At 35.9% G+C, this 22,235-nt stretch overlaps 1 protein-coding gene across 1 annotated transcript; it reads left to right on the forward strand.

Moving 5' to 3' along the window:
• Nucleotides 1-2,618: 2,618 nt before the first annotated feature.
• KLRD1 (killer cell lectin like receptor D1) lies at nt 2,619-13,455 on the forward strand. The gene is made up of 7 exons (XM_036252215.1): nt 2,619-2,734; nt 3,998-4,090; nt 4,505-4,567; nt 6,005-6,156; nt 7,235-7,338; nt 8,171-8,345; nt 13,264-13,455. The coding sequence occupies exons 1-6, from the start codon at nt 2,728-2,730 to the stop codon at nt 8,289-8,291; spliced, it is 540 nt and encodes a 179-aa protein (XP_036108108.1). The 5' UTR covers nt 2,619-2,727; the 3' UTR covers nt 8,292-8,345; nt 13,264-13,455.
• Nucleotides 13,456-22,235: the final 8,780 nt, after the last annotated feature.

Genomic DNA, 22,235 nt, shown 5'->3' on the forward strand with positions numbered 1-22,235 from the left:
TGGGCAGAGGACCTGAAAAAAACACTTCCCCCCAAGAAGACATACAAAATGGCCAAAGGATATATGAAAATATCCTTAACTTCACTAGCTATTAGGGAACTGTAAATCAAAACCACAATGTGATATGACCTCACATCTGTTAGAATGCCTAAGACAAGTAATGACAAGTGTCAGAGAGGTTGTGAAGAAAAAGGAACTTCATTCACTGCTGGTGGGAATGTAAACTGGTACATCCACCATGGGACACAGTATGAAGTTTCCTAAAAAAATTAAAACTAGAGTTACCATATGACCCAGAAGATACTCAGACCCTCTTCTGAGTATCTACTCTCACAATTGGCAAACATTTATTCACAAAGATATGTGCACCTCTGTGTTTGTTACAGCAATATTAACAGTGGGCCAAGACATGGAGACAACCAAATTGTCTCTTAATAGATGACTGGATGGAAAAAATGTGGTACATATATAAAATAGAATGCTAGTCAGCCATAAATGATGAAATACTGCTATTTGTGACAAGATAGATGGATTTTGAGAACAGCGGGCTAAGTGAAATAAGTCAGAAAAAGTCAGGAACCATATGATTTCACTCATATGTGGGATAAAATTGAAAGCAACAAATGAAAAAAACAAACAGCCCTAGCCAGTTAGGCTCAGTGGTTAAGCATCGGGCTGCGGACCAGAGAGTCCGGGGTTCGGTTCCCACTAGGGGCACGTACCACAAAACAACAACAACAACAAAAACAAATAGCCCTGGTTGGTTGCTCAGTGGTTAAACGAGCATTGGCCCTCAGACTGAAGTGTCTCAGGTTTGATTCCCAGTCAAGAGCACATACCTGGGTTGCGGGTTTGATCCCTGACCCCGGTCTGTGTGGTGCAGGAGGCAACCAATCTATGTGTCTCTCTCACATCAATGTTTCTCTCTTTCTCTCCCTCCCTCCCTTCCAGTCTGTCTAAAAAAAAATCAATGGAAAAATATTTTTGAGTGAGGATTAACAAAAAAGACCACAAATAAACAAAAACTCATAGACATAAACAATAGAAGGTGGTTACCACAATGGAAGAGGGTGAGGGGTCAAATATATGGTGACAAAAGATTTGACTTCGGGTGGTAAACACACAATGTGATATACAGATGAAGTATTATAGAATTGTACTCTTGAAATCCACAGAATTTTATTACACAACTGACATAATTTAATTAAAAAATAAAAAAAAGTAAAAATGAATAGACTTCAAGTAGACAAAGGGTCATTTATAAATGAGCTTTCTCAACTTGGATTTGCATAAAATGTGGATGAAGAATTTTCATGTTTACGATCTCAGGCAAGAATTTAGATTTTAGCCATTTCCGTGGTTCAGTGAAGGCAGCTGTATTCACACAATACAGATGAGACAGACAGGAGATTTAACTCATGGAAGGTGAAAAATAAAACCACATTCCTTTTTTATGGTTGTTGTCTTTATTTATTTTTTTTGTTGCTGTTGAATAGCTCATCTTTCACAGCAAGTTTCATCTATGGTAATATTATACTGCTTGAAAATAAATATTAACAACCAAAAACTTATTTGAGAGTCTGCTTTGTATGGAGGTGAATGGTAGATTTTATTTCCAGATAATTATAGATCGAGGTCTCTACTCTGAAGCTTCTTATTCACCCATCTGTCCCACATTTCAATTTCCCACTAATAAGGTTATTCTTCTGAAGACAAAAGCTTGTAAACTGAACTATCAGTATACTATCTGTGTAAGATAAAATAGTAAAAATGTAGTACTTAAATATTAGTACAAATAAGGGTAATAGAGAAGCTGTAATTCAAAGGACGTGAAAGGAATTGAACAATGGAGAGTTAAATATTGAAAGAAGCTTTAAGGCTCACCTCACAGAGGTGCTGAAGGGTGGGCTTAGACCAACTGAGGCAGGTGTGGAGCACAGGTAGGTGTGTGTGTGTGTGTGTGTGTGTGTGTGAGTATGTACATGGAAGAGTAAGGGGAAATCACTCTGATTCTACCTTTTTTACTTTCACCTTCCATAACGGGGTTAATGAGGCAGGGATCAGAAACACACAATGAAAGATGGCAGTATCAACCACTCTGTGCTAATGAAATCAACATCACAAAACATAGATACAGAGGAATAGGTCTGAGTTCTGGAGAGAGACAGCCTGGGTCTCAAGCTTAGTGACCTTGGTCAAGTATTTAGCTCAGCCTTAGTTTTCTCATCAGAAAAATGAGTATATTTATGTATCTTTAGTATTAAGCAATATTCAGAAATAAATGTGCAAATATATGCCAAGTGCTTTAATTTGTGTTTGACACAGGTAAATCATAAATATTTCTCATTATTAAAAGAGAAATATTATTGTAAAACTTTATTATGCTAAGTAAATTTACCTTTGGTTTGTCCAACTTTTTTTTTTTTCAAATAATTTTTAACTGTGATCCCTGTTCACACATTAAAAGTACCTTTCACCTTTTTTTTTTTCCCCTGAGCAAAGAATTTGCGTTATACAAGTGTAGTGAGAATTTCCTGTATTGTGGTTTCCGGAACATCAAGACTATCACTTAAATACACAATTTTTCTTTCCTTTTCCTTTTCCTTTTGAATTTCTTCACATACAACTTTCAGATTCTTAGGCTCCAGCTCAGTTCTGTGATCCAACACCCGTCTTCCTAAACAAACATCGTGACTTATCTGTGTCTACACTGCAACAGCATTTCTCATGTCAGGTACGTTGGCCCGAGTCACGCATTTAAAAATAAATATAAGCAGAAAAGGTATCTTGTGGATATAGATCATTTCAGGGCATGCTTTAAGAAAAAGCACGGAAAATTTTAGGCATTCCATGTATCAGACTTTTTCACTTAATTTTGTTTCTCTAATTCTTCATTCTGTAACTTAGAAATGATTTCGTGAAGCTTTTCTAACAGGTCTAAAAAGTAGCTGACAGGGAAAACTCTAAATTACAAATAAGAGCTAAATTTACCAGGTTAAATTATGAGCAACGTAATCCTAGTACAGAAAAACTAGAGAATGACAAATGTTTAAGAACTGATGCTTACAAGTGCTTTTTAAAAATGTAGCATTTGTGTTGTGATATCCAAACACCCCCCAGATTAAGATTTTGACACATTGGACTGTTGTTAATGATAACACTTTTTGGAAGTGTGCTAATGTTAATGCAGAATCTCCTAAATTGAATTGTTTTAGAGGAAATGGCTATAATCAAGTAATATGAGGTATTAGGAAATGTAATGTTCTTCTAAAAATCGGTTGCTTGTGTATCATAATTCAATGTACTGTGAAATGAATCCAGATCCCAAGTATTGCCCAAGTGTTGGTCCAGATACTCCTATATCTTTTCTTCTCATAAAATCTCTACAAATCTGGAAGCTCCTGACCTTTCTCAGAGAAGTCCCAAAGGACACACTCCCAAGGAGTAGCATTGTGACAGTGATAGAATATGTTAATAAATACTCTGGTCCTAGACAAACTTTCATTTGATTTCTGACTTGGGTACTTACTAGCTTTGATTCCTTGAGAAAATAACACTAATAATAAATTCTAAATTTTCTCATCTACCTAATGGGAATCATACCATCTTGTGAATTGTTTTTGAGAAAATTAAAGTTAATGTCTGTTATGTAAGCCCATAAAACAGAGCTTGGTGCTTATTTATCTCTTCGTACTCTAGATCTCTGAGCTTCTTTGCCAACTTAAAAATAAGTGTTAAATCCACTTTCTGAGACAGAGCTTGTAAAACGAAAAAATATGGATAATCTTATCAAAGAAGCAATTACATCACATAAAATGTTTAGTATCGGGTGGAATGCTGAATGGAATGTCTTCATTTTCCAATGTATCATTGGCAAGATAGTCGGATTATGAAACTGAAGACATTTTTCAGTTCTCTCTCCCTGGTTTCTGTTTGTAAGAACTTCAGCTTCTGTGTTTGTTAGTTCATTCATCCCTCTACTTCTGTTTCTCTACAGCTTTTCAAACCACTCCATGGAGGTTGATTTCTGGGATCTTAGGAGTAACATGCCTTGTGTTGATGGCTACTTTGGGAATTTTGTTAAAAAATAGTAAGTTTTTGCCCTGCCTGGTGTGGGTCAGTGGTTAGAGCATCGGCCTGCATATCGAAGGGTCCTGGGTTTGATTCCTGGTCAAAGGCATGTCCCTGGGTTCCAAGTTCGATCCCTGATTGGGGAGCGTTTGGGAGGTAACCAATCAATGTGTCTCTCACATCAATGTTTCTCTCCCTCCCTCCCTTCCACTCTCTCTAAAAATCAATGGAAAAAATATCCTTGGGTGAGAATTAACAAAACAAAAAAAAATAAACTTTAGTTTTTCTAGGCAAGTTTATATAAAGATTAAGACTGTGATGAAACCATTTAATATGAAACTATTTAATAATAAAGATTTCATTTTACTGTGTAATATTGTGTTATTTCACAAATCTGTATCTCATTAAGTAAATTTCTAATAATTTCTTATAGCATTCATGAAACAAAGTATTCAGTCAACATCATCTCCAGGACCCACCGTTGAACCCCAGGAAGGTAGGTTCCATAATTTGAAAAATGTTCATTTTGGTAGAACATAAAATAGTTTGTTGTTTTTCTCACACAGAAGTGTAATGGAATGCTACACTTAATGAAATACAAGTTTACGTACTAGCTGTAGGATAGTGTCATTTCTTTACTCTCTAATGCAAGACTTATTAAATTACATTGAATGTACATCGTTTATATATTTAAGTAATAAGGAAAATATTAGCCTGAAATGACATATGTCTTTCTCATAAGAGTGTTCATGTTTAAGTAACAAATCAAAAATAAATTATAGTACATATCACAACTAATCTTAAATACTTACCTTTATTTGCTCATAACTCTTATATATTCTTTAACTTTGCTTCTATTTCTTGCATGACTCAGAATGTAGTGCAGAGATTTCTACAAATCTGACGCTATTTTTCCATTGTAAGCCAGCTCTGAGGCCAATTTTTAAAATTATTCTCTCCAAATTGTCCCATCACCTTCTATGATCATATAACACTTTATACATATTTTTCTTCTTGAGGTATTTTCCAGCTTTATTGCGATATAATTGATGTATAACATAGTGTAAGTTTAAGGTGTACAATGTGTTGATTTGATACACTTATATATTGCAATATGACCACTGCAGCACTAGCTAACACCTGCATCATGTCATGTAATTACATTATTTTTTGTCCTGAGAGCATTTAACATCTACCCTTTAGCAACTTACAAGTATATAAGACAGTATTGTTAACTATAATCAAAATGTTAAGCAGTAGACCCTCTTCTAACTGGAGGTTTGTACCCAACTTCTCTCCATTTCCCCCACTTCCCACCCCCTGTAACAAACATTATACTCTATAACTTGAGCACCATTCACTTGGCAAAGATTTGAGCACATATCATGTGTCATTACTCCTATCTCTGAGGCTAAAATGTTCAAGGCACTATTACTGGTTAACTCTATGATTGGATTTCAAGCTACTTGTTTTATTTATCTTTATTTTGAAAATAAAATATCTAAAATATATATCATAATTCTCCCAATGTACCATATTTACTTCTGACTTGGAAAACATGCTAAAATATCTTTCTCAACCTTAAATATCTCTTCCATCTAATTTACTACTATTTAGAGAGCAGTGCTCAACTTCGGGTCACTTTCTACACTCTGCTATAGGATGTTTTAACATACTGAATTTCTTATGTATATTTGCCCAAACTAGCCTTAAATATAATTAAGAAGTGATTTAAAATTATATAATGCTGATGCTATCTCTAGAATATAATGTCCATGATTCATTTACATGTCTATCCTTTGAAGTTTGGTGTAAGAAGCAGACTCAAAGAATATTTGTCAGAAAAAATAACAAATGATTTTTGAGTGAGTAAATAGCACTTAAACAAAGTAAATCTCCAGTGTCATCAGTCAAGTTTTATTTTTTCTTTTAGGCTCTGGCTGCTGTTCTTGCCAAGAAAAGTGGATTGGACACAAATGCAACTGTTACTTCATTTCCAGTGAAAAAAAAACTTGGGCAGAAAGTAGGGATTTCTGTGCTTCTCAGAATTCCAGTATACTTAAGTTGCATAACAGAGATGAACTGGCATGTATTTAATTTTGGTTTCTTATATTTTCTTTGGTTTAGGATAAAATATTATCTAAGTAATAGATAGACTTTGATTCAAGTCTTTCTCAGATAATAAATGGATGGTTATATTTGAACTAATAACGACTTACTGAATTTTTATTTCTTAAAACAATCATTATAAAACCAAAACAAAATTTCTCAAAAATTTATATTATAGGAATAAAAATCAAGATAGATGCCAGATAAAGTACAAAAGGTGTTTCAGAGAAAAATCAAGAAGAAATAATAGGTCATTATTTTATTCAAAGAACCAACTAAGCAACTTTGTAATTTCTAGTTTTTTAATTGAATATATAATTTTTTGTAATTATATAGCTCTTGTCATTATCCTAGGATATAAAGTGGAATGAATATGGAGAATATGATTATAATAGTTACCTAACTCTTAAGAAAAGTGAAAGATTTCTCCAGGTGCATGAGGAGCCTATGAGGAATACAGGTCGAAAAGGTTATATCTGAGAAATTATTCCTCAATATATTTTAAAACATTTATTTTTCTTTATTGATACTAGAGAGGGGGAGAGGGAGAGGAAAAGAGGGATAGAAACATCAATGAGAGAGAACATGGATTGGTGGCCTCCTGCAGGCGCCCCACTGGGGGATCAGGCCCACCTGGTCACGTGCCCTGACCAGGAATCGAACGGGGAACCTCTTGGTGCATGGGTGACACTCAGCCACTGAGCCACACCGGCCGGGACCTCAGTATACTTTTGACTTGGAATAAAATTTGATAGTTGATCTCCTGTGAAGTAAGTATTCCAGGAAAAGCTAACCCCTTTATAATGCTTTTTTGTTCAGTCAAGAATTGAGATTTGTGATATTTTTTTCTCCATAAATGAATGGGCCTTAAAGGTGAAAATTGTTCATATTTATGAGACATGTGACTATACCTCCTAAACTAGACATTAAAAATGATTTCTGTTTGAGTGATATAGAGTCTGGATATGACTCTGGACACAAACTTTCTTGAAAGTACGTTATTTGCTGAGTAGATTCAAATTAGATTAATATGTTTGTCTCTGTTTCCAAGCAGCATTTTATTAAGTCCAGTAAATCTTTTTACTGGATTGGACTCTCTTACAATGAAAACCATCGTGCCTGGTTGTGGGAGGATGGCTCTGCTCTCTCTCAAGATCTGTAAGTTTCTGGCAGTCAAGGCTTTTCTGTTCTTTATGAGTTTATCCTTAGATTTCAGAGAAAATAAATTCGAGGAGCACTGTAGTTAAGATAGCCTGCCTGGAGCGGGAGAATACAGACAAGAGAATGGATACAAGAGAGAAACAACTTTAGCCTATCTAAAACATCCAAATATATGCCAAGTGACATGTAGTTACTGTACTTGTTACCAAAAGAGGTTTTGACTTTTTCTTTTGGCCTTGGTACCAGCACTTGTATGAGCAGATAATTAATAACAACTTAAGAGATAAAAAGCTACCCTCATACAAAGAAGTTGTCCAGGGAAATCAGGATAGCCTTTCTTTCCTTTATTCTGGTGAGACCCAACATTCTCAGCTTCCTCCCATGTTTCACATATTCTGAGCGTTTTTTCTGTATATTTGTAATCTTAGACTCTCACTTCCATTCATAAACATGGTATTTGCAGCATCATACAATGACACATTTTATGCTCTGATTTGTTTCCCTAGACTAAATTAGCAAATACATCTTTAAACAAAATAGAAGCAAAGTTGACCATATATATACCAGAACCATTAATGACAATGGCAAGAACAACAACAAAAAAATCCTGGACTCACTGCTATTGATTATTGGAGGCAATAGCTGAATTTTTGTAACATTGTGTTTGAAATTGTAAAACCTGTAGCTATTTGATAAAATAATACAATAACTCAATATGTTAATATCTCATTCAAATGCTTTAAAAAGTTCCACCATTTAATAAAAAACACCAGCCTTGAACATTTTCATTTTACTTTCTTGTATGGTAACATTTTATTTTTCTTTACAGATTTATTTTATCAGAAAATGTAAATACAAAGAACTGCATAATATATAGTACAATCAACAATATTTTGGATGAATCCTGTAAAGAAAAAAATTATTATATCTGTAAACAACAGCTTATTTAGGTGTTTCTTATGGCAGAAGGGGTGATTAATGAAGGTCCAGTATTATTAAGAATGGTAAGTTTGCCTCTTAAATTATTATTAATTATCTCTTTATGGGATTTGTAAAATGTTTCACATTATGTTTTATCATAACATTTTTATATATTTGAAAACACGTTTAAAAATTAATGAAATTTGCCCCGGCTGGTTTGGCTCATTGGTTAGAGTGTTGGCCTGCGGTCCAGAGAGACCCGGGTTCAGTTCCTGCTAAGGGCACGTACCTCAGTTGCAGTTTGTCCCCGGCCCTGGTTGGGTCGTATGAGTGGCAACAACTCGATGTGTCCCTTTCACGTCGATGCCCCCCCCCCCACTCTATCTGAACAAAAAATGGAAAAATGTCCTCGGGTGAGGATAAAAAAATTTTTTTAATTAAAAATTAAAATTAATGAAATTTATGCATGTATACCTGAAATTATAAAGCATCAAGATAAATAATTTCATGAATATTTTGATTTAGTGCATATGATCAATATTGAGTATAATATATTTTCATGCATATATTCTACATAAATTCAAATAAAACAATTTGTATAGAATACATCAACCTCATTTCAGACCTTTGTGTGGATTGCTAAACTGGGGATTCCCATCTTTATCTCACGCTCCTGGAAGTTAGTCCTTTCTGGGTATCTATACTTCTACGTGCTTTAATGTAGACTTGAAAGGGACATATGACATTGTCTCATGTGTATCCTCTAACTTCAGAGGGGAACACATTTGTGCATCTTCTCTTGATGCTTCTGAGTTCTGTAGGACGATTTTAAATCTTTGGTCAAATATGTGTTTCCTGTTTGATCGTTTTCAGAGTTGGCAAGGGTAAAAGAACTCCAAGCCCCACCCTGGCCGGTTTGGCTCAGCGGTTAGAGCGTCCGCCTGCGGTCCGGAGAGGCCCGGGTTCGGTTCCCGCTAAGGGCATGTACCTCGGTTGCAGTTTGTCCCCAGCCCTGGTTGGTCGTGCGGGTGGCAGCCACTCGATGTGTCCCTTTCACGTCGATGTTTCCCTCTCTCTCCCTCCCACTCTGTCTGTACAATGGAAAAATGTCCTCGGATGAGGATTAAAAAAAAAAAAAAAGAACTCCAAGCCCTGATCACATACATTTGCAATACCTATTTCTTTACTTCACTCTTTTTGCCTTACGCTTATCAATCAGTAAAAGAGTCACATGTTCATTGAAGATCTTAATCTCTAATCAATCCCAAGAACCATTTCCTAAAAGTTACATGGAAAATATGAACAATTCCTCTTCTATAGAAGAGGGAGCAACCTATTCAATAGAAGGATTTCTGGGTATATCTTAGAAGGGCTGGGGACACAATGAGGTCCAATTCCTGAGACCTGGATGGGAGTTTTACAATCTCACATATTTCAAACTCCAATTTCCTTTTTTTTTTTGGGGGGGGGGGTGTGTAAATTATTGCATAGACATCTTTAGAAATTTATACTGACATATCTATTTATTTGTTAGTTTTATATATATATATATATTTTTATATTCACCCAAGGACATTTTTCCATTTATCTTCAGATAAAATGGGAGGGGGAGGAGGCAACATCGATTGGTTGCCTCCTGCAGGACGAACTGCAACAGAGGTACATACCTTTGGCCAGAATCAAACCTGCAACTCTTTGGTCAGTGAGCCGAGGCTCTAACCACTGAGAAAAACTGACCAGGGCACTAGTTTCATATTTAATTAAATGAAAATAATTAAGAATTCAAATTGATTTTTAATACATAAGAAGCCAGGAGGAGGAAACGACCTTTTATTTTTTATTTCTCAAAATATAATACTATGCATCTGTAAAAAAGAAGACTGTCTTACCCTTTGAGACATTACGGAGGGGCCTAGAAAGTATTATGCTAAGTGAAATAACCAGTCAGAGAAAGGCAAGTATCATACGATCTCACCTATATGTAGAATCCAATAAACAAAATAAATTGATGAACAAAATAGATCCAGAGACATGAAAGTAGAGAACAAACTGATGAATCTCAGAGGGAAAGAGGGTGGGGGAGAGGGAAGAGATTAACCAAAGAACTTATATGCATATGTGCATAGCCTGTGGACACAGACAGTAGTGTGGGGAAAACCTAGGATGGGGGCAGGAGCAGGGTAGTGTCAATGGGGGGAAAATGGTGACATCTGTAACAGTCTCAACAAATATAATTTTAAAAATACATATATATAACAATATATATTTTTAACATCTTTCAAATGTTTAATTTGAACTAAGAGAACATACATTAGCATTTGCGGATATTTGAAATGTTTGGCTTTGTTGGCCATGTGATTTCAAAATAATACATTTTAAGTTCAATTTAAAAAGAGTATAGATGAGTTTATAATTAAATGAACAGTTTTCTGTTCCAACTCTCTCATGTCCTTGTCCTCCCACGAGGCAATTTCCTCTGGGATTTTTTGTTTCTTCTGTTCGATTGTTTTCCTGCTTAGAGGGATTTTCTCCATAATGAACCAAGGAAGTTCCATTTTTATAATCTCTGTCCAGGATGAATGTCAACCGTTTTCATTTAGCCACACCTAAGGGTAGGTTCAAATCACTTGTCCCGCGTCATCACCCATGAGGTGTGCAGAGCCCGGCATGCCTTTGTTTCTGAGAACTCACAAACTTTTGTTGTGGTTGCAGGAGCCATGAGGACCCAGGCGATGTTAATGGTGGATGATGACTAATTTCAGAGTAATCTGTCAAAATGTATCTTCACTAAGAGAAACACATGTCTGTTGCCTCCCAGTTATAGTTCAGAAGTTTCTTCAGCTCCATTATGATTTCAGAGTATTATGATGGGAAGTTCTGGTTTGCATGGAGGATGCTAGTCACCCATGGCAGTGTCTCTCATAGCCTGGTCCTGTCATATTAGGCATACTCAGTTCATGACTTTGTGACCCATTTCACTTTTAATATTCTTCCTTCCACTCTTAACAGCATTCTGCTTTCCTTCATCCTGAAAATATCTTTGTAGACTTGGGGTAGAAAAGACTTCTTTTATATAAAGGTGTTTCTACCAAGTCTTTTTTTTTCTTCTGACATGAGATTTCTAATATTTTTTTTTTTTTTGGTGAAAGATATTTTATTTTTCTTCTGTTGTTCTCTGTTTTTTGTTTGTTTGCTTGAAATGGGCTAATGCACATGGAAGGATTTAGTTGAATCAGTATCTCAGTGTTAGATGTAAAACAAGAGGGAGAGGGCAAGAAATTGTCCCAGAAGCACACAAAATAACCAAGAGATATGGCAGTACTCAGTGTAGACTTCCTTCATTGTATCCTGTAAGCCTAAAAATGTAATCCTGAATGTATATAGTACATGTTATGTGTTGGTTCATGACAAATTTTGAGTTTAGGAACTTAAAACAATGCATGTTTATTATCTGATATTATCTTAGATCAGAAACTGGGCATGGCTTAGTTGTTTCCTTAGTTGCGGTTTCACAAGCCGGGAACCAACATCTTTACCAGGCTGCCTTCTCATCTGATACTCAGAATTCTAGTACAAGCTCATTCAGGCTGTTGGCATCATATGACCAGACTCTGCAGGAAACTTCTGCCTCAGCTCTCCTGAAACCAAATTCCATCAAATAAATATTGGAACAAATATTAGCCATTTTATCCAGAGAAAAATTATATTTTTGTCTAAATAAAAACACTGGGCAGTTTGTTCCTGAATGTTTCTTGGTCCCCAGCTTGCTTAAATTCTTTCTCCTGCTGTATCCGACTATTTGCTGTTATTAAAAGCATTATATGAGTATGCTCATTGGAGCCTTATACTTTATTTAAATTAAATAATCCTGGAAATATTTACCCCCCCCCCTTTATATTTATGTAATTTTGGGCCCTGGCAGTATGGCTCAGTGGTTGAGCATCGACCCATGTACCAAGAGCCTGCCAGTTTGCTTTCGAATCAGGGCACAAGCCCAGGTTGTGGGCCCGATCCCCAGTGGGGAGCATGCAGGAGACAGCCAATTGATATTCTCTCTCATTGATGTTTTTCTCTCTCTCCCACTTCCTTCCTCTCTCTCTAAAATCAATAAAGAAAAAAAATTTTTAATAAAAAACACATTTATGTACTTTTGGAGTTATGACTCTTTTCTCTATTTCAAAAAATATGCTTTTATTGATTTTTTTTTAGAGATAGGAAGGGAGAGAAAGATAGAAGAACCATTGATGTGAGAGAGAGCCATCAATTGGCTGCCTCCTGCATGCCCCCTACTGGAGATAGAGCCCACAACTCAGGCATGTGTTCTGATTGGGAATCAAACTGGGACCTCTCAGTCCATGGAATGATGCTCAATCCACCAAGCCACACCAAACCATCTGAATCTGTTCTTTTTACATCTTAATGCATGGATTGCAACATTTTATAAAGAATAGTTAATGTTTTTAACTTTGTGGGCAATTCTCTGTTGAAACTACTCAACTCTGCCACTGCATTGCAAAAGAAAATATAGATAATATGTAAATGAATGGTTTAGCTGTTGTTACAAGGGAATTTTATTTAGAAAAGTAAGTGGCGGGACAAATTTGCTCCACAGGCCATAGTTTGCCAACCCCTGCCAAAGTGTGTAAAATGAGATTGTATAGGCACCAACCCTATTCTCTATGTTGCCTTATCCTTTTTTAGGTCACATAATAACAGTTGTAAATGTACTTATAAATTTTACAACACTAAAACAGTTATGTCTTGTATTATCAGTCTCTGTTTATTATAAAGGTGAAAATCCTTAAAGTATGTGTTATAGCCAAATGCAAGATGTTCACCAATGTTCCCCGCTTTCAAGTTCACATACCTTTGTATAATTTCCTTCCACATTGTCCCAGGGTTTGTCTGTGTGACCAGTGAAATACACTGGAAATGACAGTATGCCACTTCTGAGTTTAGTTCATAAAAAATAGTGTGGCTTCTCCCTCTTCTCTTTTTCAGATCACTTGATATGGGAAAGCTAGCCATTATATCTCAAGCAGCCCTGTTGAAAGGACCATGTGACAAGGAGCTGAAGCCTGTTATGAAAACTGGCCATGATGTTTTGTTGAGTTGTACACTTGAAACCTGTATGGTTCTGTGAACCAATGTCACTCCAATAAGTTCAATAAGAAAAGAAATAAAGGCAATTTCTAGCAGCTATGTAATGAGCCTCTCTTGCAAGCCAACTTTCCAGCTCCAGTCAAGCTTTTGCCTCCTGCCTGACCCAACCAGGGCCGGGGACGAACTGTAACCAAGGTACATGCCCTTGACTGGAATTGAACCTGTGACTCATTGGTCTGCAGGCCGACGCTCTAACTGCTGAGCCAAACAGGCCAGGGCTTAAATAAATTTTGATATGAGGCAGGTCAGTTATCCATTTCTCACTCTACAGTAACCACAGTTCGGCATTTCCAAGCCCTATTTACCTTACACAGTCTTGCTCAAACTTCAATTTTAATATGAGTCTTTTCTGAAGTTGTATCTCCCTGCTATGACTATGTTCTGTTCCAGAGAAGATCGGGGACAAATTCAAGTATTAACTCCTTTCTAATGATGCAAAAATTGTAACTGAGAGCTGGGGACTCTGTGATTGTCAGAGTCCCAGGGCATTGCAGTTACAGAGTAGAGATGAATCAATTTTTTCTCAAACCAAGTATCCCCTTTAGGGGATTTTGAAAAGTACTTCGAAATTAAGATGAACACTTTTAATTTGATTGACATTGAATGGACTTTTAAACAAATTATCTGGTTACTACTGTTACCCTAAAATACTGTAAAACTGACACAATTGCCTTAAGAAAATACATAAATAGCATAAAATTGAAGTTTTTGGAAAAAGGTTATAAAACACTTGGGTAAATTTATAATAAAATTAGGTCATTATTAAACATTTAGCAATAGACATCTGTGTTTCTATGAAAATGAAATGGTCTAAATCATAAAGTATATGTATTCAATATTCATACCATTTGTTGTATCATTTAAATAAACTTAATAGGCTCATGTTTTATACTTTAGGTAATTAGAGATAAAATAGGTGATCGTAATTCTAACATCTAGCTTCATTCAATACACAGTAACATTTCATTCTTTCCCAATGCTTTATTCAACAAAGTTGAATGATGCTAATTTTAACTCATCTCTATCATTTGGTTTAAACTAATTAGCTTTTTCTGTCTCTGAATTAACATGTGGAACCATATTAAAGGTATAAAAATAAAAATTAGTCCATCTTTTTAAGAAGGTCTTGCTATGGGTACATTCAAACCTGTGCTGACTGGCTATGCAAACTATAGGACAATCTCCACAAAGATGTCTTGAGAGGGAATCTCTGATTACTTAGGAAGGATGTGTGGCTTAAAACATCCAAGTTCTGACCTCTCCTGACATACGTGCAGTTTGGTGGTGATTTATACTCCTAACTGAATATGAAAAAAATAATAATAAAGAAAAGATGAGAGAGAGAGAAATGAGTCATGAGATTATTCTCTTGCTATAACTTGGCAGCATGAGGATAAATGGCTGAGTCCGATGGCATACATTCACTTCATTTAAAATGCCAGATGCCCAGCGTTGCACAGTCAAAAGTAAATAAACAAATCTTGTGTCATCCGGGCTACAAGGAAAGGATTCATTTCTTCTGTCTGACTCTGTTCCCAAGCAGGGCTTTAGGAACTCCCGATCATCTGGGTCAGACACTCAGCAACCAGTCCTGGGAGGATGGTTCTGCCTTCTGCAATAATTTAAGTGTGTCATAGTTCAATTGCTCCTCAGCTTTTCCTGAGTTTAAACTAAGGGCTGAGCAAGCAATTCATGTTTAATAGAATTATACTACCAGTAAGTTCTCAGAGTATGAAATTTGAGACAAGAACAAAGGAAACTGTAATAATTTATCTCTATCCAGATTGCCCCAATAGGCTCAAAGGATGAAAGTGCTCTGCTGCCATAACAATTTTAACTTCTGCTCATTTGTAAGCTGGTGTGTGTGTACACACACCACACGCACGCGCGTGCACACACACACACACCATCTCTATTTCATTATCCTGTAGAGTAAAAGGAATGGGGAAAGTAATAAAATCAAAACCATTATATTTGTAGGAAACAGCTTACTTAACTGTTTTTCCAGTAAAACCTCAATACATGACGAAAAACAGAAGTTCTTAACATTTTGACGGATCATGTTATTATTCTGCCACTAGAAGGCAGTAAAACACATCAAAGTGTATTTATCTCATTGTAACAAATATATAAATAAATGTTAAACTATTCATATTGGTAATAATTCAATTTATGTCTCTACGCTAAATAGAAAGAAAAATATTTTTAAATTTTCTGATTTTATTAAACTTAACTTGAACCTCTTGCTTTGAAACTATGGTTCACACCGTGATTGCTTCCAGATTTTCCCAAGAGAAACTCTGTGCCTTGGTCACTTTTGTTCAGTTTATGTTTCTCAGTACAGGAGTCACTCACTTGTCCTTTTTTTTTCTTGATTATTCCAAAAACATATTCCCTAAATATCAAGTGTCACACATTGTAAAACTCACTTTTATGATAATGTTCTATATATATTTTAAGAATCTTGGATTGATTGTCTTATCTTGCAGTTAATTCTATATGTCAAACACTGAAAATACAATTGAAGTGCATATGACTTGACTTCACTATTTTACCTTGGAGTGGGCCAATGAAGAATAATGAAACCCCTTCATTTATATCTTAAGGTATATGGATGATATGACCATCAAACTAAAACCATTTGCTCTTGAATAAAGTGAGATACAAGAGAAATAAAATTAACTTATATGATAATAGATGCAGAACATAAAAACCATATATCAAAACAGGTGAAATCTAAAATATGTTATAAATTATAACTTCTTGCATATTTAATTTTAATTTTTACATAATTGTTTATTTATTTCTGCCAAAGGAAAACATGCATATGTTTTAAAAGTCCATAATACAGAAGGATTTATTTTGAAAATCAATAATTCTTTCTCTTACTATCCTGACCCTGGTTGGCCTGAAAAGACTGCTGATTCTCATTCTGAGTTTTCTACTTTTATCAGTCTTTTCTATAAAAGTATAGAGAGGTTTTTAAAATTTTTATTTCCAGCCAAAGTGAATCTTGTACTTCTTTTGTCTAACCAAACCAAGTTTCAGAAAGTCTTTTCTACCTAACTACAAGAATCCAGTATGTTCTTTAATTTACTAATTATTATTACTTCTTCCTTGAAGGTTTACAAGGATTACTGTATATTGCAAGAAACAATGTTGTCTGATGGTGTTAATGTCCAAAATATAAAGAGTACTCATACAACTCAACAATAGGAAGACAATTCAATTAAAAGATGGAGAGAGGACCTGAAAAGACACTTCTCTAAACAGGACATACAAATGGCCAGGAGACATATGAAAAAATGCTCAACATCATTAATCATCAGAGAGATGCAAATTAAAACAATTATGAGATATCACCTCACACCTGCCAGAATGGCTGCCATCAATAAATCATCAAACAACAAATGCTGGCGAGGGTGTGGATAAAAGGGAACTCTAGCACACTACTGGTTGGAATGCAGACTGGTGCAGCCACTGTGGAAAACAATATGGTGTTCCTCAAAAAATTAAAAATGAAACTGCCATTTGACCCAGTGATCCCACTTTTTGGACTATGTCCTAAGAAGCCTAAAACACCAATCAGGAAGAACACATGCATCCCTATGTTTATAGTAACACTATTTATAATAGCTAAGATCTGGAAACAGCCCAAGTGTCCATCAGTACATGAGTGGATAAAAAAGCTGTGGTACATATACACAATAGAATACTATGCAGCTGTAAGAAACAGAGTTCTCTTACCCTTTGAGATGACATGGAGGGACCTCGAGAGTATCATGCTAAGCGAAATAAGCCAGACAAGTATCACGTGATCTCACTTATTTGTGGAACATAATACACAAAATAAGCTGTCGACCAAAAGAGAGCTGGAATCATGGAAGTAGGGAAAAAGCTAATAAACCTCAGAGGGATGGGGGTTGGGAGGGGAGGGAAGACATAAACCAAAGAACTTATATGCATAATTGCACAACCAATTGACACGGACACTAGGTGGGGGATGGGAGGAGTGGGTCAATGGGGCAAAAAGGGGGAAATCTGTAATATTTTCAACAATAAAAATAAATAAATAAATAGAAAGACGGTAACACAAAGGATTCCTTGTTAAATTTGACTCACACGCATTCCCAGAGATTTTCCTCAGTATCAACCTTTACTAATAATTTCAATGGAATAATACTCGTGAGGTGCAGACAAAGCAGTGAGATGTCCAGGCCTGCAATGAAGCTTCCCAGGTCCTTCTTTCCCCTTAGGACACACTCTGGTCCAGACTAACAGAATAACAAATGAGGTCTCTAATGGAAGGTTGTGAATGCATCACACACATAAAAGGTGATGCTTTGATCATGATACATTCTAGTTTATACTCAGATGGTTATATAGTTTATGTGACATTTTTCAGGAAGTTGTACTCTATAAACCCATAGATTTTAGACCTATCTTTTGTTTTGGTCATGAGTGGTTTTAGACAGTCTAATACATCCTGCTAAAATTATTCAATACATAAAGATTTTGACAAACAGAACCCACCAGTCTTTGCTAGCAGTTGTATTATTAGCATGTTTACAGGAGAATTTTTCAGTTCAGAATCCTTTCTTTCTCAGGGAGTCTTTGCTCTCCAACACGAGGAGAATACATTGCAGCTTGATGCTAGCAATTTTCTTTCCACTCAGAGAATGCATGCATTTTCAAAGCAGTGAGATCAAAATGAATTTCTAATTTAGGGCTGTTAGCAAGCATATTATTACATGTGTTCTGCCATAGTTTAGTTAGAAATTGCTAGGCAGACAAAAGACCTCACTGTTCATATTTTAAGTGGGCATTAGTTTATATTCCCTAGCACCTTGTTTTGATCTGAATGAGGTAGTCATTGGAGTCATCACTTGCTTTGAATACGGGCAACAGTAAATTACTGTAGAGAAAAGTGTCATTGTCTCCAATGGCCCCTGGGGGAGAGGAGATCCTGCAAAGAGAGAGACATCTTCTGAAAGGATACCTAACTTTTCAAAAACAAGCACATTACTGAATCTGAACATTTCAGTGACATTTCAGCCTGAGTTCTCTCTGCAGCAGACCCCAAGAACGATTTTGAGTGAAAAGTTTCTTTGGGTGTACACACTTTATGTCTGTATTCATGGACTTATTTTCATGTGCACTTTAGACCAAGATAAGAAAAGGTGACCATATGCTCCACTGAGTGTTCAAATTCCTATTGGAAGAAGCAGCAGACACATCAGAGCCATGTTCAGGAACTCTCACTTCTAGTCAGGAAACAGACCAGACAGGGTTAGTTTCAGGGAATGCAGGGATTCCACCACTACCAACAAAAATTCAGGGTAATTTAGGAACAGGTCATGTTTTCTAAGAGTTAGAAAATAACAGTATCTGTGTGTTTATTTGTATGCATACACAATAATTAATTAATTAAACATATTATACACATATAGTGCAGTGTTAGATACCCAGAAACATATTTACTAAAAATCCACTTAAACTTGGAAGTTGTTGATAATACTTGCATATTAATATTGTCCTAGTGCATAAGTTATGTCTAGACTTTATTCAAATTAGATAATAGGGCAGCAATTTAAAAATGGGTGAATATATTTTATCATATAATTTATGCATTTCTTATCATTTATTTTTCACAACTTATATACCTATATTTCTATATATAAATGTACTAACTGGAGACATTTAGACTCTATGTTTTTATTTTTATGTTTTATTTTAGAGAGAAGGGAAGGGAGAGAGAGACAGAAACATCAATGAGAGAGAAACATCAATAGGCTGCCCTCTGCACGCCCCCTACTGGGCATAGAGCCCACAACCTGGGCATGTGCCCTGACTGGGAATCGAACCCACAACCCTTTGGTGTAAGGTACGATGCTCTAACCAACTTAGCCACACCAGCCAGGGCTCATTTACTTCTGAATGAAGCAAATGCTCTCTCACCAAAACATAGAAGTTTTTTTCTTTGTTAAACAAGTCCTTGCATATTGTCAGTTATTCTTATAAGATTCCAGGCTTCCTAAACACTTGAGTCAGTTTTAGTCAGCTTTATCTTTGTTTTAGTGAACCAGTGATTTGGAGTCCCTTCTTTGCCATTTTCCTTTCTTAACAGTTGATTGTAACAAATATTATGTATTACTTATATATTTATAAATCTGCCAAAGAAATGTATGCTTCTTTGTTTTAATAAATGCATAGTAACTTTTAAAAACAGAATTGATATATGAAATAAATTAAGATGAAAATTCTAATCTCTCCTAATTTTCATTGAGAAAAACCTAACAATGCCTATAATCATTACAAATATATATATATATATATATATATATATATATATATATTCTGTTATTTGATGGTAATTGCAAAGAACTTGGTCATTGTATATGTAAGAAGACATCATATGAAGATTGAATCACTCACATGTGGGATATAGAAATGAAAGCAACATATTAACAAACTAGAGAAACAAATGAAATCTCATAGAGGTAGACAACAGTATGGTGGTTACCAGAGAAAGGGGGGGATGAGGGTGTTAAGGGGTAAAGGGGATAAAATATGTGACAGAATAAGATTTGACTTTAAGTGGTGAGCACACAGTGAACTATACAAATGATGTGTCAGAACTGTATACTTGAAACCTATATAATTTTATTAATCAATGTCACCACAATACATTTAATTTAAAAAAAAGAAAAAAGGGAAACTTTTCGAGGATAATTTTTCACTTCATTTAAGACAAATATGTATTTATCTAAAAATACATATCTTTAAAATATTTGATCCTGTAAATATTTTATAGTAAATAAGCTATCAATTAAATTTAAAGATATTAAACAAGGAGATTCCAAAATGGCGGTGGAGTGAATGGAAACTACCCAGACCATCTCCCAGGACCAAACTGGAATTACAACTAAAATAAAGACAAATCATGGGAAAAGAGCAACAAAAAAGCAGCTGGAGAGGACCATATAACCAGGGACAGGAGAAAAGGACACTGAATCAAGACTGGTAGGTCTGCAGAGGTGCAAGAAGAAAGGCTGGGAGCCCATGGACAGCAGCTTTATTAGCTGTGAGCAGCTCCTCAGGGTTAAAATCCCAAGCTGGTTGCACAATGCAGAGGGCCAGGACAGAGCACTAAATTAGCTACAGCCACTCACTTTGGGATCCAGCATAGGGAGGGTGGACTGGACTGGAACTCTGTGGGGACACCCAGGATTTGGAGGGCACTCAGAGTTTTGCTGAGTCATGACCACACAGGGCAGTGGCCATCTTGCTCCTTCCTGGAGCTCTGGGGAGAAGCAGCAGCCCCTCCCTCAGAGATTTAACCCCACCCAGCTGGGCCATAAAAGTGCAAATTGAGGCCCATTAACAACCAGCACCTGCCCCACCCTCTCGAAACCCTCTTACACTGAAGACCTGAGGGAGTTTTTATTCAAATGAGGGCTACAACTCAAGGCTCATCAAGTAAATAGCCTCCAGGTAAAAAGCTAGAGGATAACTTGAACCATTCCTGGGTTTGCAAATCTACCCAGAAAAGTAAGACTTGACAGTGGTATTGAATGTGGGTCCTCCCACACTCATTCAACCCCAGTAGTGGGAGCCACAAACAGAAGAACACTAACACACACAGGGAAAATTTGACAGGCTCCAAAACCCACTGAGATAGCCAAAATGGTGAAACAAAGAAACAAATTCCAAATGAAAAAACAAGAGAACTCTACTGAAGATTAGATAAATGAAATGCAGTTAAGCAAGTTATCAGAGCTAGAGTTCAGAACCATGATCTTGAGGAAGCTCAATAGCACAAGTAAGGACACCAACACCAAAAGTACAGATATAGAAACACTGAAAACCAACCAAGTGGAAATGAAGAATGACATAGCGGGAATTAAAAACACATTGGAAGGAATAACCAGCAGAGTACAGGAAGCTGAGGACCAGATCAGTGAATTAAAAGACAGGGTAGAAAAAAATCAACCAATCAGAAACCAAAAGGAAAAAAACAATTAAAAAACAGGAAGACAGCTTAAGAAAACTGTGGGACAACTGGAAACATAAAAACATTTGCATCACAGGAGTTCCAGAAGAATAAAATGGGCAAGGGTTAGAGAATATATTTGAAGAAATAGTGAAAGAAAACTTTCCTAACTTGGTGAAGGAAGAAGGCATTTAAGTTGAAGAAGCACAAAGAGCCCCAAGTAAGAAGAACCCAAACAAGCCCACACCAAGAAACATAGTAATTAAAATGCCAAAAATTCAAGACAAAGAGAGAATCCTAAAGGCAGCAAGAAAAAAGCAACAGCTTACCTACAAAGGAATCCCCAAAAGGCTATCAGCTGACTTCTCAACAGAAACACTAAGGTCAGAAGGGAATGGCATGAAGTAATCAAGGTCGTGAAAAACAAGGATCTGAATCCAAGACTACTCTATACAGCAAGGCTATCATTCAAAATAGGTCAAATAAAGAGCTTCTCAGACTAAAAATGCTAAGGGAATATATTAGCACCAAACCAGCACTGCAAGAGTGTTAAAAGGACTGCTGTAATTAGCAGAAAAAAATAGAAAGAAAGATATAACCACAATAAACAAAAATGGCAATAAATAAGTACATATTAATAGTAACCTTAAATGTAAATGGATTGAACACTCCGATCAAAAGGCACAGAGTAGCTGACTGGATAAGAAAACATGACTCATATATATGTTGTTTACACAAGACCTACCTCATAACAAATGACTCACAAAGGTTGAAAGTGAGGGATGGAAAAAAATTTTCCAAGCAAACAGAAAGGAAA

Source organism: Molossus molossus, unplaced genomic scaffold (assembly GCF_014108415.1).
Source record: "Molossus molossus isolate mMolMol1 unplaced genomic scaffold, mMolMol1.p scaffold_m16_p_10, whole genome shotgun sequence".
Lineage (NCBI taxonomy): Eukaryota > Metazoa > Chordata > Mammalia > Chiroptera > Molossidae > Molossus > Molossus molossus.

Bases quoted from the DNA above. Each gene is read 5' to 3' on its own strand.
- KLRD1 (XM_036252215.1), top strand. The intron at 4,568-6,004 runs GTAGGTTCCATA...TTTTTCTTTTAG, and splicing joins CACCGTTGAACCCCAGGAAG to GCTCTGGCTGCTGTTCTTGC. The intron at 6,157-7,234 runs GCATGTATTTAA...GTTTCCAAGCAG, and splicing joins TGCATAACAGAGATGAACTG to CATTTTATTAAGTCCAGTAA.